This window comes from Eurosta solidaginis, chromosome 4, assembly GCF_040869045.1.
Source record: "Eurosta solidaginis isolate ZX-2024a chromosome 4, ASM4086904v1, whole genome shotgun sequence".
Classification (NCBI taxonomy): domain Eukaryota; kingdom Metazoa; phylum Arthropoda; class Insecta; order Diptera; family Tephritidae; genus Eurosta; species Eurosta solidaginis.
The window spans coordinates 18230570-18246376 of NC_090322.1; the positions used below are offsets into that span (position 1 = coordinate 18230570).

Below are 15807 nucleotides of genomic sequence, written 5' to 3' on the forward strand. Positions count from 1 at the left end.
GTGATATCTTTTGCATAGACGTCAAAATTTCAAAGTTATTGGATCACCTAATTTGTAATTGACTATCGCTGTCTCATTCTGTATCTCTTTCTATCACCCTCTGAAGATAGCCGGCCCTATGCGCCTCCATATTGAACAACCTGTCAAAACGCTAAAAAGTAGCCATATTGAACATGCTGTCAGGCATTTGACAGATAAGATATCACACTTAGTTATCATTCACAATGGCACATGAGGCGTAGCTTCATAGACGTTTACAAGATATTACATGTAGCTACGATTTCTCTACGCCTCAAGAACATAGTGTACCTATACCAAGTGTGTTCACTAAGCGATAAACGTCAAAACTACAAACAGCCTCGCTCACCTGATGGAAATCTCAGGTCTAGAGTCGCATTTTTGGTCTCAACGACAACATTTTTGACTACCAATCGTATCGACTTTTTCAATTTTTCAATCATTCGGCGCACTCGGTAATGGTATCCATTTTGAATTCGCTGTCATTCCGAATCCAGCGAGTGCCTGTCAGAATGCTTGACAGATAAGTCAACACACTTGTACTTGTACACTATGCTCAAGAACTGCACACGAAGCTACTTTCGAGCGTCGCTACAAAAAACAAACAATAATTGAAAAAAATAAGAAATTAAATTTCTTCAGGTATATCCGTACCCGAAACCAAAGGAAAATAGGCATTAAAAGTTGTTTGCATCCCCGTCCTTTATAAATTTTCAAAGACAACTTTACATCACCGCGGACTAGAGAAAAAAGTGATTTCTGGTTTTCAAACCCTTTTAGCCTTTTAAGCGTTTCCACAATGTCCAACCAAGCTTTTATTGTGTTGAACACTCTTTTTCGCTTTGGTAATATGCCTTTCACGCACTTTTATTACCTAAATTAACATTTTCTAACTAATTACACAAATTTACATACAAAAAAATTTAACAAACATCTTGTTCTTCCGGTTTTTCAAGCGTACGTACGCTCAGCGACCAACATTGCTGTACGCTTAGCTACATGAAGCTTTCATGCTTTGTCGCTTTCAACAGCTTACGCCTCGTGTACAGGTCTCCATTCAAGTATACAGGTTCGGCATCAAAGCGTACAGATTTCGCCTGCAGCGTCTAATACGCGTCTATGACGCGTAGCCTCGTGTGCAACTTTCCTAATTGTATAGCTAAAGGGCCAATTAATAGTGATTTATAACCATAAAACCATAACTAGATAAAACAGCTGATCGAACCTACCTTATGGAAATCAATAATAGATTAATGGTGCCATACCATAACACTAACGCCATAACCATAGTACAGGTTTACAAGTATGATATGTATGAGAAGGAAACAATTCCTTTTTCTTTCTAACACACTGCCGTTTGACACATCGGTCAGTGTCAAACTATTGTGGAACTCAGTGGAACCTATGTGGAACATGCGTTTGGCACTGAACGAAGTGTCAAAATTACCGGGGTTGCTGTCGTGGAAAGCGAGGCAGGGAAACAAAAAAAGGAGCGGAAAATCAGATATGGGTTGCTGTGATGGTAAATTTTTTTGAACGAATTTATTACAAAATGTAGTGCACCTGTATTTGTCCTACAGAAAATTAACAAAAGTCTTGAACTGGGGTATAAGTGCTAAGTTTTTCTACCCGTTCAAAAGTTCTCTCGCGAAAAACAGTTGAAACCGAGGTCGCCTGCAATAACCCGTCCAAAAATGCGGAAAGAGAAATGAAAAGACGCGTTTTGTCCTGTTATCAATAGTTCAAAGGCGAAAAAGTATTCGAATTATTGGAAGCGAGGCAAAAACGCGTCTATCAATACCTCCCCCGACGGTTTTGGTCGTGTTTTAGGAATCGTCCCCGGTAATAAAGTATCACAATTTGTTAATCAAAATTGGCATAAACATATGGATTTTAAAGAAAGATGTAATTAAGTGTTTGTTTGAAAGTCACTAAGGATATTTCTTTGTAATTTTACGATACAAATTTTCAAGATTCAGAATCCGAAATAAGAAACTATCACCCCTATTATGAATTTTCATACGATAGACGATAAACGCTTGCTAGTGTATCGTAAAAAATCAGCTTTCATATTGCGATTTCCACACGCCCGATAGATGTACTATTGTGAATGACGGTAGAGTTTTGTTTACAAACTTTTGTGAATCTATACGAAACAGATAGCAAAACAAAACGTAAATACTAACAATTCAATTGTCTTGTAAGCAAAAGTGGCAAAAGTTTTTAGAGCTGTAATAATAAAATGTTTTCTGCTACATATGTATGTTGCCTTTTATATAAACTCAAATGAACAAATTGACGAAACTTGCATAGAAACCATAGAAAAAAGAAAGTTGAGAGATGCTTCCAATCTTCTTGAAATGAACTCTACACTGTAAGTAATTGACATACTAAGAATAAAAGAAGTTTAATAAACAAAAATAGATTTCAGAGTATGTCTTAACAGAGGTGGAAGGCAGTTGGCGCGCCCATACAAATAAGACATCCATCCCAAATATTTTGAAGGATTGTGCCACTTTAAGGCTTCTTGCCCAGGGTGTTGCAACAGAGTGTTGGGAATGAGGCTTTAGTTGGGTACTTTGGATTTTGTAATAATTTTATATTTACTTTTATTTAAATAGTTCACAACGTATCGTGTAAAAATTTATCAACGATAGCTAGCGTAGAAAATTGAACAGTTGATGCGATAGTTAACGTATGGCAATACCACGATAAACGCTAACGATCGGGTTTCACACGCTAGAATTTATTTCATAATACGGTATAACAGATTGCAAGCGTTTATCGTGTATCGTGTGAGTTCATAATAGGGGTGTATATTTTTTATCTCGTTTAAAAGTTATTCCCGGAAAACCCGTCGGTAATATTGTCGCTTTTTTCGTTTTTGAAATTAAACCAACGAAAACATATGAAGGTGGTGAATAGTGTTGCCAGCTCCGCAACAATGTCTTTTTATCTTGGTAGAACATTGTTGTTGTTGTTGTAGCGATTAGGTTACTCCCCGAAGGCTTTGGGGAGTGTTATCGATGTGATGGTCATTTGTCGGATACAGACCCGATACGCTCCGGTAACACAGCACCATTAAGGTGCTGGCCCGACCATCTCGGGAACGATTTATATGGCCACATTAAACCTTCAGACCATCCCTCCCTCCCCACACCCAAGTTCCATGAGGAGCTTGGGGTCGCCAGAGCCTCGTCTGTTAGTGAAACGGGATTCGCCGCTCGAAGGTGAGGTTGACAATTGGGTTGGAGAAGCTATATATTGCGCTACACAACCCCTTGAATCCCTTGGTAGAACATTATAAGGTAGGGGCACGTCTACATAAATGGAAACAAATATACACTATCAGTGTATTTAGTTTTTGTAAAACTCTTTGAATAATTTGTAGTCTAATATTATTTGGGGTGTTGACATTGCTCGGGTTTATAATCAGATTCAGTTTTGTGCGTAAAGTTGCTTGCAATTAATTGATTCACTCACTGTATTGACCAATGAAATGTCACTAAAAATGAACTTCTCTTCCTTTCTCTTCTCTTCCCTTCTCTTCTTTTCTTTTATCTTCTCTTCTCTTCTCTTCTCTCCTCTTCTGTAGAAGGGTGTACTACGCAGAAGGACGGTAGCCACGGTTATACACACATCCGGACTTGGCATGGCGTAGCCCAGGGTTATTTTTTATAAGCGCGGCCGAAGGCCGCCTATGCAGAAAGGTGTTCTACGCAGAATTACTCTGCATGGCGCAGCCGGTGTTGGATCGGCTAACATAACAATAAACATAAGAGTTATAAGGTAATATCAGCTCGTTCACGAATGCAAAAAAGAGCTTTTTAAAATTTTTGGTAAATAAAGACTAGAAAAGTTAAAGATATATATACATCCGATGAAAGGTATTTTGATGAGTTATTTTTTAATTTTTAAAAATCTATATAGCTATTGTGAATCAAACTAATGCGGTCATCCGGTGGCAAAATCCTGAGCCAGATATATAATTTTGCATGTAAATGCAACAACAACGATTTGAGCCAGATAAATTCAGATAGAAGTCTAGTTCAATTTGTGAGCCAGATAATTTGTTAATTACTTCTTTTTAGGTTGGCAACGCGGCCTTTATTAAACCTACTTTTTCAAAAATAGATGTCGCGGCTTAGCCTTTCGCGTATGAGTTAAATGAAAAACAGCGGCGACATCTGCCTATCACATTTCACGTGTGCGAAAATTTCACGACATCTGCTTTTCAAGTCTCTCAATGATCCAGAGCATTCCGTGAGAAGTGAGCGTGAGCTGGAGCTGTAAAACTCACTGAAAGACGACATAAGTGTGATATCTTATCTATCAACTACCTGACAGGATGTTCAATATTGCTACTTGTATGCGTTTTGACAGCGCGTTCAATATGGCGGCGCATAGGACCGGCTATCTTCAGCGGGTGATAGAAAGAGATACAGAATGAGACAGCGATAGTCAATTACAAATCAGGTGATAAAATCACTTTGGAATTTTGACGTCTATACAGAAGATATCACACTTAGTTTGATTCACAATGCTTATATATTCTTTGCCTTACTAGTACCGTTTCATCCCTAACCATTGTTTACTATATAGTTTGGCAGCTTAAGTAGAGGTTATGTTGCGAAAAGAGTGGAAGGCAGTGGACTAGGCAGTCGAATGTCATATAATGAAGGAATGGTGTTCGGAGTTTTTTCAAAGTTAAAAAAAAATGATAAAAGCTTTAATATAAATAAAACTATTGTTTTAATAACAACAAAAACGCCATATATATTCTGTATACATAAATTTATAAGGATTATCTCACTTTAAAATTTGAATTAAATAATCTAAAGTTTTTTTTTGAAACAGAGTCGAGAACTGTGCGTGTTAATGTGCGAATTTTCACCGATCAGCTGTTAGTTGCGCTACTTGGTAAAATTTACAATGTCCCTAACTATCCTTACTGATTTACTTGTTGAGTTTTAATAATTTTTACTGAAGCAGATACACTCGCTCAAATGGATACAAGTGATCTATATATCGATTACCTGTGTCGGACCTGTATGCTTAAACTGGAAGCCTTCACGTCTGAAGGCAGCACTGAACCACAACACCAATCTATCTTTGAAACTATTGAGGAATGCGACGAATTACGAATAGCTGACTTGTTATCCAGCACAATACCCGAAATAGTGCAAGTGCACCTAAGTGACGAGCTACCAAAAAAAATTTGTTGTAAATGCTTGCACCAATTGATAAATGTGCATCGGTTCCAAAAATTATGCGTGCAATCCGACCATAAGATGCGTGAAATTGTTTCTAAAAAAAGGGGTGATTTAAACATGGCGATGATGGAGGCAGCAATTGACGATGAAGTATTACCAAACGACACAGATTCATATCAGTTGAGCAGTTGCCAGCCCAAATGCACTGCTCAAAACTCGCTTCTTCCAGAAACCGAAACGCCTCTTGAAGGCAGTCAGCAAGCAATTGAGTCTGAATCAGCACAATGGAGTACTGCTGAGCATTTACTAAAAAACGAACAATTACTGGATTGTTGTGAAAATTCGCAAGGCGAGTTAAGCGAATTTACCAAAAACGATCCCATTGAAGATGAAAAAAATACTGAATATAGCGACACAATCCAAGCGCAATGCGAGTTAAGCGAATTTATCAAAAACGAGCCCATTGGAGATGAAGAAAATACTGAATATAGCCACACAATTAATTTAACAACCTTTGTGACCAAAGAAGAATTTACAGCGGAAGAGCAAAAAATAACTGTGCCGTAAGTATGATAAGGATTATATTGCTAACTTTTTGTTTTATGTATGTATGTATATCGCACCTAATAGCTCGTCCCAACCCCCAACATAGGACTAAATAGGAACCTGCGTTAGAATACCCCGCGCAATGCCCGCATCATCTTGGGGAGGTTCGGAAAATGCTCGAATTGGAGCGTATTCGACGTAGAAAATAGTATTTGAAAATGTAAGAAAAAAGTGCTCCTTTCTTAGACAGACTCATTACTTGTACTTTGATCGACTAAAATTGAGTGGACTACAAAACGTATGCAGTCGAGACTTTCCTGCAAATTTTGATACTTCTCGTTTATTGAAATTTTTCGAAAACTTTTTTTTTGGTTCGCAAAATTTCGGCTAATAATTGGGCAATTACCGCCAAAAGGGCTGGACAAAGTTATGTTTGAACTTCTGTTTGTGATAGAAATAGTCCAAATATCGAAGCCCTAATACACCGCACATTTAATTGTAAACTAATTCAACTCTAAATTTTGACGTTTTTAGATTTTACTATATACCAACAAAACCAACTAAGATTATGCTGACATCCCCCAGCGGGTTAGGGGGTAAGAATATACCTGCGGTAGGCATGCCTGTCGTAAGAGGCGACTAAAATACCAGATTCAAGGGGCTGTACTGCGCAACTATTTTAGGTTGCCAGCGTAATATATAGCTTCTCCAAACCCAATTGTCAAGCTCAACTATCCGTGGCGAATCCTGTTTACTAACAGACGAGGCGCTGGCGACCCCAAGCTCATCATGGAACTTAGAAGCTTTTACTCTTTTTATGGCATTAATAGTAGAACTAATTATGCGAGAAATGCCCCAATTACCCGCGCTATAAGTGAATTTAATAAGATCTCATATTTTATCGAGCTTGATTTCTCTTTGTCGAAGAATATTTTTATTAATTTATTAAAGTATGTTTTTTAGTTATCATTACTTTTATATTAGCCCGTAAGTGCTAGTTTTTCATTGACTTGTTACCTTTTTGTATTTCTTAATTGTAGTCTGTTTTTTAATTGTATGAAAATTTTTAGTAGTCTGTAAGAATTTTCTTAATAATATGCTGTATAGTTTTTTCATTGGTAGTCTGTAAGAACATGTGTTCATAGACTTATTACATACGGCACCTGAGAAGCAAAAAAACACAATCAGGTCCTCAGTGAACTCCACAAACAGGCGTCGGACCTTTATGCCAGGAAATGCCCGGTGAATTCAGTACTCAAAGAACAGTACCCAAAACTTGCGGAAGAGGAACGCATACTCCCCAGGGAAACGCGAGTCACTCTAGCTCAACAGGTCCGTCAAGCTGAACGTCCAGCTAGACCCCCCTCATAAGCACTAGGTCAAACAAAAAAATTTAAATGTGGAATTTATGTGCTATTTATGTGCTCAATAGTGCCAAAAAGAACCCGGTTTTTTGACAACTTTTAATGATTTTTTTAAAACTTCAAAAGTGGGGGGTCCAGCTGGACGTCCAGACTTTTGATGTTTAAAAAAAAAACATTAAAAGTTGTCAAAAAAACGAATCGTTTTTGGAACTATCGAACCCATAAATAGCACAAAATTCTGCACCTATCCCGTTTCGGTTTTTCCGTCTGGGGTTATATGCCCCCGCTCCCCCCTAGTCACCCCTCTGTTTTTCTGGACAGACCCAAGCTTATGTTGGAGCACATAAATAGCACATAATTCCCACATTAAAATTTTTTTGTTTGACCTAGTGCTTATGAGGGGGGGGGGGGGGGGGTCTATCTGGACGTCCAGCTGGACCCCCACTTTTGAAGTTTTAAAAAAATCATTAAAAGTTGTCAAAAAAACGAATTGTTTTTGGAACTATCGAACCCATAAATAGCTCACGTTGTTTAAATTTTTCCCAAATTATTAAATAAATTATAAAATTAAAAATTGCTTGAAATAAATGTTTTCATACATTTAAAGCGATATGGGCAATCCCCGGTTAACTCATATAAGTAGATAACATTTGGTTAATTCGTTGTAGTTCTATAAATAGAACAAAAACAACAACAAATACCAAGTTTCTTTGAAAACCGCCTTACAAACAGGCATAACTTCAACACATAACTACATACGAATTATGTAATGTGTGGAAGATAATATAGGCGAAAAGAAGGCAATTGGGAAAAACTTTACAACAACTAAGGCATGACGCAGCTGAATGCGTTTATAACCATTTCAACTATCGTAGGAGTGCGGGTTCGACTCCCACTCTCGGGAGAAAAGGCTTTGAAGAGATTTACAAGGTATAATCGAAAGAGCTGTCGCCTTCTCCGTCCTGATGTAACGTTGTTTAAATTTTTTCCAAATTATTAAATAAATTATAAAATTAAAAATTGCTTGAAATAAATGTTTTCATACATTTAAAGCGATATGGGCAATCCCCGGTTAACTCATATAAGTAGATAACATTTGGTTAATTCGTTGTAGTTCTATAAATAGAACAAAAACAACAACAAATACCAAGTTTCTCTGAAAACGGCCTTACAAACAGGCATAACTTCAACACATAACTACATACGAATTATGTAATGTGTGGAAGATAATATATGCGAAAAGAAGGCAATTGGAAAACTTTACAACAACTAAGGCATGACGTAGCTGAATGCGTTTATAACAATTTCAACTATCGTAAGAGTGCGGGTTCGACTCCCACTCCCGGGAGAAAAGGCTTTGAAGAGATTTACAAGGTATAATCGAAACAGCTGTCGCCTTGTCCGTCCTGATGTCACGTTGTTTAAATTTTTCCCAAATTATTAAATAAATTTATCAAGCGATTTTGATAAACCTCGACTTTTCTTACTCGGGATAAATAGTTCTTTGAGAATGAATGTAAAGAAGTAATATATATGTTACATAAAAAAGAGGTCAAACTGTGAAAAGCGGAGAAAAAGGATACATCTTAGATACCTTTAATGTCCCACTTTTTTTGTATAAAGTTCGAACAAATATACATCAGCTTAAAGCTTGAATCTTCTTTCCTAAACCGTAAAGCAATCAAAAATCGGTTAAAACATGACGACGTTATGATTGTTAGAGTGCGCGCAGTAGACGAAAAACGGCCTTTAAACAATAACTTGAAAGTTTGGGGGTGTTAGACATTATGAAACACATCATCGTGATGTACTCTTCAAGAACCGCAACGTACACAAGGTCACTTGAAAAGTACAAAATCACAGTAGCACCGTGTAATCCGAAGTCGGAAAATGTTGAGTCGTTCAAAAGATATTAACGAAAAAACGAAAACCGGGTCCCTCTGCAACGGTGGTTGAGATTCATAGTATTTTTGTGCAGAACACTTTTCTTCTTTGGCGGCCTTCCGTGCAAAACCCCTTTGTATACACAAACTTTTCCTGTGTACAACAATATTACAAAAGGCGCATGAAAATTGCAAACGTTAACTGCAAAAATCTCATTTCTTTTCCGCCTTCAGATTATTGCCGTCAATACGCGTCGTTTGACTCCTCTCCCGCAACGAGTATTAGCCGTCGACCATTTTTCTAGAATTTTACAAATGAAGGCGAGGCATATCGACCGATATCACTCCTTTACTCCCTAACCCGCTTGTTGTTGTTGTTGTATTAACGATAAAGACACTCCCCGAAGGTTTTGGGGAGTGTTATCGATGTTGATGGTACTTTGGCTGTGTTGCTAGCCCGACCATCTCTGGAACGATTGATACGACCACATTAAACCTTCTAGGCCACACCGCCACCACTCCCTATTTCCATGAGGAACTTGGGGTCGTCAGAGCCTCGCCTGCTAAATATGTGTATGATACATTCAGATTTGTAACAGGATTCCCCTCACGTAGGTGAGGTTGACAATTAGGTAGCGGAAGCTTTGAAGCTATAAAGCTGTAAAGCTTTGTATTGCGCTTATCAACTCCTTGAACCCCTCTCCCCCTCACCCGCTCTTGGCGTTTTATGGTTATTTGTAAGACTCCGCGCTTCATTGAGCTGCTTGTCAACTTCCAACATCTCCGCTTCGTCATTATTTGACGCTACTTCCAGACCCACGAGGATTTTTCTATCTCACCAGCTTTCAGCATAGAAAAACATTTTTTTCTAAAGAAGAAAGCTTGAACTTGAACCCAGAATCTTCGGCGTGGTAAGCGGATCACACTACCACCATACCACGGCGGCAGCCAATAAGGATAGGGAGACACCTCTTCGAGCCTCTCGAAACCAAGGGAGGTTTTAAACAGGACACTTCCTATTCTAGTGACAGGTCTAAAACATTGTTAAGTGAGAAAAACTCCGAACATCATTCCTTCACTCTACCAAAAAGGATAAATATAATAATAAGAGACGTCATTCGTTAATTGTAGCCATTTGCTCAATGTTTTCTATGAGGTATTCGCTGGTTTTTTTTTTTTGGCGAGATGTGCATAAAATATCTTCTATACATTTTCGCAGGGTATTTGTGTTTATTTTTCGGACTGTATTTAATTAATTAATTAATTAATTCTCTTTCCAAATATCACATTTGAATAAGGTTCCTATGTGGCGGTGCAGTTCAAGTTTTTAGAACAAAAGTGGTGCTTAGCAACGAACATTTTAATCATAGTGTATCAAACTAAGTGTGATATCTTCTGCATAGACGTCAAAATTCCAAAGTGATTGGATCACCTGATTTGTAATTGACTATCGATGTCTCATTCTGTATCTCTTTCTATCACCCTATGCGCCGCCATATTGAACACCCTGTCAAAACGCTCAAAAGTAGCCACATTGAACATCCTGTCAGGCAGTTGATTGATAAGATATCACACTTAGTTTGATACACTATGATTTTAATTTTTATTGTTCAACAAGTTTTCATTGTTCAGTTCGTTATTAACCTTTTTCATTGTGAGATAATAAAATAATTTTATTTCTACATTTCAATAGGAAATATTTATTCCTTATTTCCTATATTGGTGACCCCGATAAAAGTTTTTAACGGGTATCTCATAAGATGCTTCGAGATGAAGATCAGCTCGTTACTCTTCGCGGAGAAAATGAGGAGCTTCAACTACAGATGGACGAATTACGCCAGCAAGCGCAAGAACAACATATCCGTCAATAACAAAGTTCCGTTTTGTTGTTTCGCAGATGGATGCACGTATCGCATTGGAAATCGGGGATGTTATAGAAAATCCACCTCCGCTGAATCCATATATATTTTTGCGCACAAAATTGGTTGATCCGTTTGTCTGCGTCTGACGTACAACGAGTCCGCCAACTTATCAGCGAGCTCGGGGATCGCAAACCATCGCACTTTCTCCGTCACTTACGCTCTCTCGCTGGTTCAACTATCGTGCAGGATAAAGGCTCCATTACTGATACTTAGCATAGACTTGACTTGACTTGAGAACTGTCACTTACAGTTCTGTTAAATGAACATTGCATGTTACTGATTACTAAAAACTTGGCAACACTTAACTTGACTTAGAAGTCTGTTGATTTTTGATTTTCTCTGTAAGTTCTAAGTGACGTTTACATTTTGAAATGCCATTTGTTTGTTTCCATTTCCTTTTGACATTTTGTCATACAAATTGACATTTATTTAAAAATAAATTTCAACGCTGATTATGATGCCAGATTGTATGCGCCAAGTGGAGTATAATCGTGGCTAAGTTTCCAAGTTTACGCCAAGTCAAGTCAAGTCTATGCTAAGTATCAGTAATGGGGGCTTAACTCCCTTCGTCAACTCTCGCTTAAACGTCTTCCGTCCAACGTCCAGGTTATCCTTGCGACACAATCTGAATTGCAGCTCGACAACATTGCGGAGCCTGCTGACAAGATTGTCAAAGTCTCACCGAGCACACCGACTTTCGCTGTAAATGCAGCGCTCAGCGATAAAAGTATCGAAAGCAACCTATTAAATACGATTGCTGCTCTACAAAAGCAAGTGGCCGAATTGTCTGTCGTTCGTGACCTCATCATTCCCATAATTCTTCCAACAGCTCTCAAGGTCGTAGCAAATCTCAAAATCGAAGCAACTCTAACCAACAAATTTGTTGGTACCATAAAACATTCCAGGACAAAGCAAAAAAATGTATAAGTCCCTGTAACTATTTGGAAAACGGAAAAGCAGTCTGTGAATGCGGCATCAGACTGCTTGTCAACCAGTTGCCGCCTAATTGTCACTGATAAAATATCTAAACATCGCTTTCTCGTCGATACTGGTTCTGACTTATGTTGCTTTCCTCGACTTCTATTACGTGATCGTCGTTCTCCTGTTAATTACGACTTGTGTGCTGCAAATGGAAGCAAAATCAAAACATATGGTTTTCTAACCTTGAATCTCAACTTAGGACTTCGTCGTGATTTTCCATGGAGATCATTATCACCTTTAACCGGATTGTCGTACAAAACGCATCGCCGACGTCACAACTAGTCTTCAAGTATACGGGTTTTCTCATCCTTTCTCCCGAAGCAGTGTTAAAGCAGTTCAGGATTCGTGGACTTTCGATGCTCTCATTTCTTAATTTCCTGAAATTACTCGTCCACCAGGTTTACCTTGTAATATAAAACAAGAGACTGTTCATCACATTCGTACAACTCCTGGAACACCGGTGACAAGCAACGTACAACGCTTAAATCCTGAGAAATTAAAAATAGCTAAACAAGAAATCAACGCTATGTTACAGGCTGATACAACTCGTCCATAAGAGAGTTCTTGGTCATCACCTTTGCACTTGGCACCAAAAAATGATTCAACTTGGCGCCCTTGCGGAGATTTTCGTGCATTGAATGCTCGAGCTATCCAAGATCCTAGTATCCTGTCCGTCACATTCACGACGTCACTCACTTTATCAATGATTGTACGGTAATTTCGAAAATTGATCTTGTTAAAGCTTATCAACAAATTCCTATAGCCGAAGATGACATTTCTAAAACTGCTATTATTACTCCATTTGGCCTTTTTGAATTTCCATTCATGACGTTTGGACTTCGAAACGCTGGCTAGACCTTTCAAAGGTTCATGAATGAAGTTTTGCGAAGTTTAGATTTTTGTTTCGTTTATACGGATGACATTCTCGTTTTCTCTCGTTCCAAAGAAGAGCACGAACGCAATCTTAAAATAATTTTTGAACGTCTAGCAAAATATGGATTGGTGATCAACGTCGAAAAGTGTACTTTTGGAGTTAATGAAATTCCTTTTGTTGGTTTTATCATATCTGCTGCTGGAATACAAGCTCCAGAAGAGCGCGTCCGGGTAATTAAGGACTTTCCATTGCCAAAAACAGAACAAGCTCTTCCACGTTTTCTTGGAATGTTAAACTTCTATCGCAGATTCATTCCGCATGTTTCTGAATACGAAGCTCCATTGAATAATGCAATCAGCAATTCACTCCTGAAAGGATTTCAACCAATCAATTGGACGTTTGAACTGGAAGAAGCTTTCATGACCTGCAAAAAAGGTATCTCTTCTGCTTCACTTCTGGTTCATCCTCGCATTGGTGCGCCTCTTGGTTTGTTTACAGATGCTTCGAACCTTTCAGTCGGAACATGTTTATAACAGCTTGTCGATGGCGTGTTGAAAAGTAAAATATCAAATAAAAAAGGAATGAGAAACGCTGATGAGTAGCGTATGAATATCATCGATTCTTTATTGGAAATTCTTTCTCTTTTATACAAAATTTCTTACATTACACATACGTACTTTACACTAATACTTACAAACTAAAATATCTACATTCCTAATACATGTATGTCTAATCAGCATATTACTATTACAGTGACCTAATTATAGAAATTTGTTATTATGTACATATAAATATTTTGGAAGACACACTGACAAACTGACAGTGTCGTTCATTCATGCTGATTAACGGGTTGGTGAATGTGACAGTCAAATAGAGTTGACGAATGTAAACAGATATTGGTCTTGCTTTCGGCATTTGTATATGATGTTAACTCCCGCTGGGTTCAACATAATTTATTTAGGTCGATGTAATTTAAATGTGTGCGGTCGATATTTATATACGCATAAAAAATGCATTGGCAGAGAGGTGCATTTGGTAATGCTACAGTGTGGCAACCTCTTGCATTCTTCTCGAAGAAAATGTCCTCAAAAGAATGCTCCTGGCCTGCTTTTTATCGTGAACTTCTTGTGATCTACGCTGCAATCCAGCACTTTCGTAATTTTTTGGAAGGACATTCATTCACGATTTACACCGATCACAAACCATTGATTTACGCTTGTCAACAAAAACGTGAAAAACTTCCAACTCAGTCGTTGCAGAATTTTCAACAGATATCCAACACATCAAAGGAACCGATAATGTCGTTGCTGATACACTCTCACGAATTGAAGCTGTTTCTGCACCGTTGGACTACAAGTTGCTGGTTGAATCTCAATTAGAAGACGAGGAACTTAAGAGAATTACTCAAGAAAATTCTCTGCATCGAGCGTGTGCAAATTCCTGGTTCCTCACTTATTGTGTTTTGTGATACATTCACAGGAAAAGCTCTGCCATTCATCACACCACCGTTTCGTCGTTCTGTTGTTGATCAGCTACATAACCTGAGCCATCCAGGTGCCAATGCTTCGCTCAAGTTAATCAGCGATCGTTTTGTGTGGCCGTCAATGAATAAAGACTGTCGAAATTGGGCTCGTGCTTGTAATGATTGTCAACGATCAAAAATTTCACGACATGTTCACGCTTCACTTGAAAATTTTGAAACTCCAACAAAGATATTTTCCCACATTCACATTTCCGATGATACAGGCAGTTTTCTTTAAAGTTTACGTGAATTTATGTCGCGCTTACGTCCACTTCCAGCATCAAGACACTGTCAACCTGAATTTTTTGTTTTCAAGTAACTTTCGAAATGCAGTCATGCCTTTATCACAGTTGGACCATTTCTTAAAGCACACCGGCCCGTGTGAAATAATTAATCGTGATGAAAAAAACAGTCACACTCAGAATTCTAAATGAACCAACTAAACTATCTATTGATCGTGTAAAACCAGCTTTTGTTATCCAAGATGACATTGTTTCAACACCTATTCCTACTTCTACATCTGTTCCTGTTTCAACGTCTGTACCTGTTCCTGTTCCTAAAAATGCACCAGTTCCATAATACACGACCCGGTCCGGCAGAAAAATTCGATTTCGAAAAATTTTGGATTTGTAGCCAAATTCTCTACAAGGGGGGTAGTGTGGCGGTGCAGCTTAAGTTTTCAGAACAAAAGTGGTGCTTAGCAACGAACATTTTAATTTTTATTGTTCACCAAGTTTTCATTGTTCATTTCGTCATTAAACCCTTTCATTGGAAGATAATAAAATAATTGTTTTTCTAAATTTCAATAGGAAATATTTATTCCTTATTTCCTATACCTACACCGCATGGATAAAACGGAGACAATTCAAAAATGTCCCTCATAGAAAACATTAGGCATACATTTATTGATTTCCAGCGAGTTACTTGCCACTGGTAGCAGACTGATGGCTCTTATTATATTTATCCTTTTTGATTCTACTGCCTTCTTGTACTGCCTACTCTATTTGCAACCTAACCTCAATTTAAGCTGCCAAACCAAACAATGCTTTAAATCACAATGGTACAATCAATTGAATCGTTAAATATTAAAAAGGCTCGTGTCCGCAGTTTTATTGTTCAGCACACACAAAAAACGGCTATAAATGAGCCTATTTTAAAGAAAACCCAAAATTTCATCGCCTTCATTTAGAGTAAGCGTGACTATGTGGAGTTTCAACAGAAAATAGGTGTTGGCGGCCACCGCGGTGTGATGGTAGCGTGCTCCGCCTACCACACCGTATGCCCTGGGTTCGCACCCCGGGCAAAGCAACATCAAAATTTTAGAAATAAGATTTTTAAATTAGAAGAAAATTTTTCTAAGCGTGGTCGCCCCTCGGCAGTGTTTGGCAAGCGCTCCGGATGTATTTCTGCCATGAAAAGCTCTCAGTGAAAACTCATCTGCCTTGCAGGTGCCGTTCGGAGTCGGCATAAAACATGTAGGTCCC

General features: G+C 38.2%; 1 protein-coding gene across 2 annotated transcripts in view; it reads left to right on the plus strand.

Annotated features, from left to right (window-relative positions):
- Nucleotides 1–4197: 4197 nt before the first annotated feature.
- LOC137249181 (zinc finger protein ZFP2-like) overlaps nt 4198–15807 on the plus strand; it is a 40435-nt gene continuing 28825 nt past the window's right edge. For both annotated transcript variants that reach the window (XM_067780483.1, XM_067780484.1), the window contains exon 1: nt 4198–5794. In XM_067780483.1, coding sequence (XP_067636584.1) covers nt 5025–5794 — 770 coding nt within the window. In that variant the 5' untranslated portion in view covers nt 4198–5024. The remainder of the gene's footprint in view (nt 5795–15807) is intronic.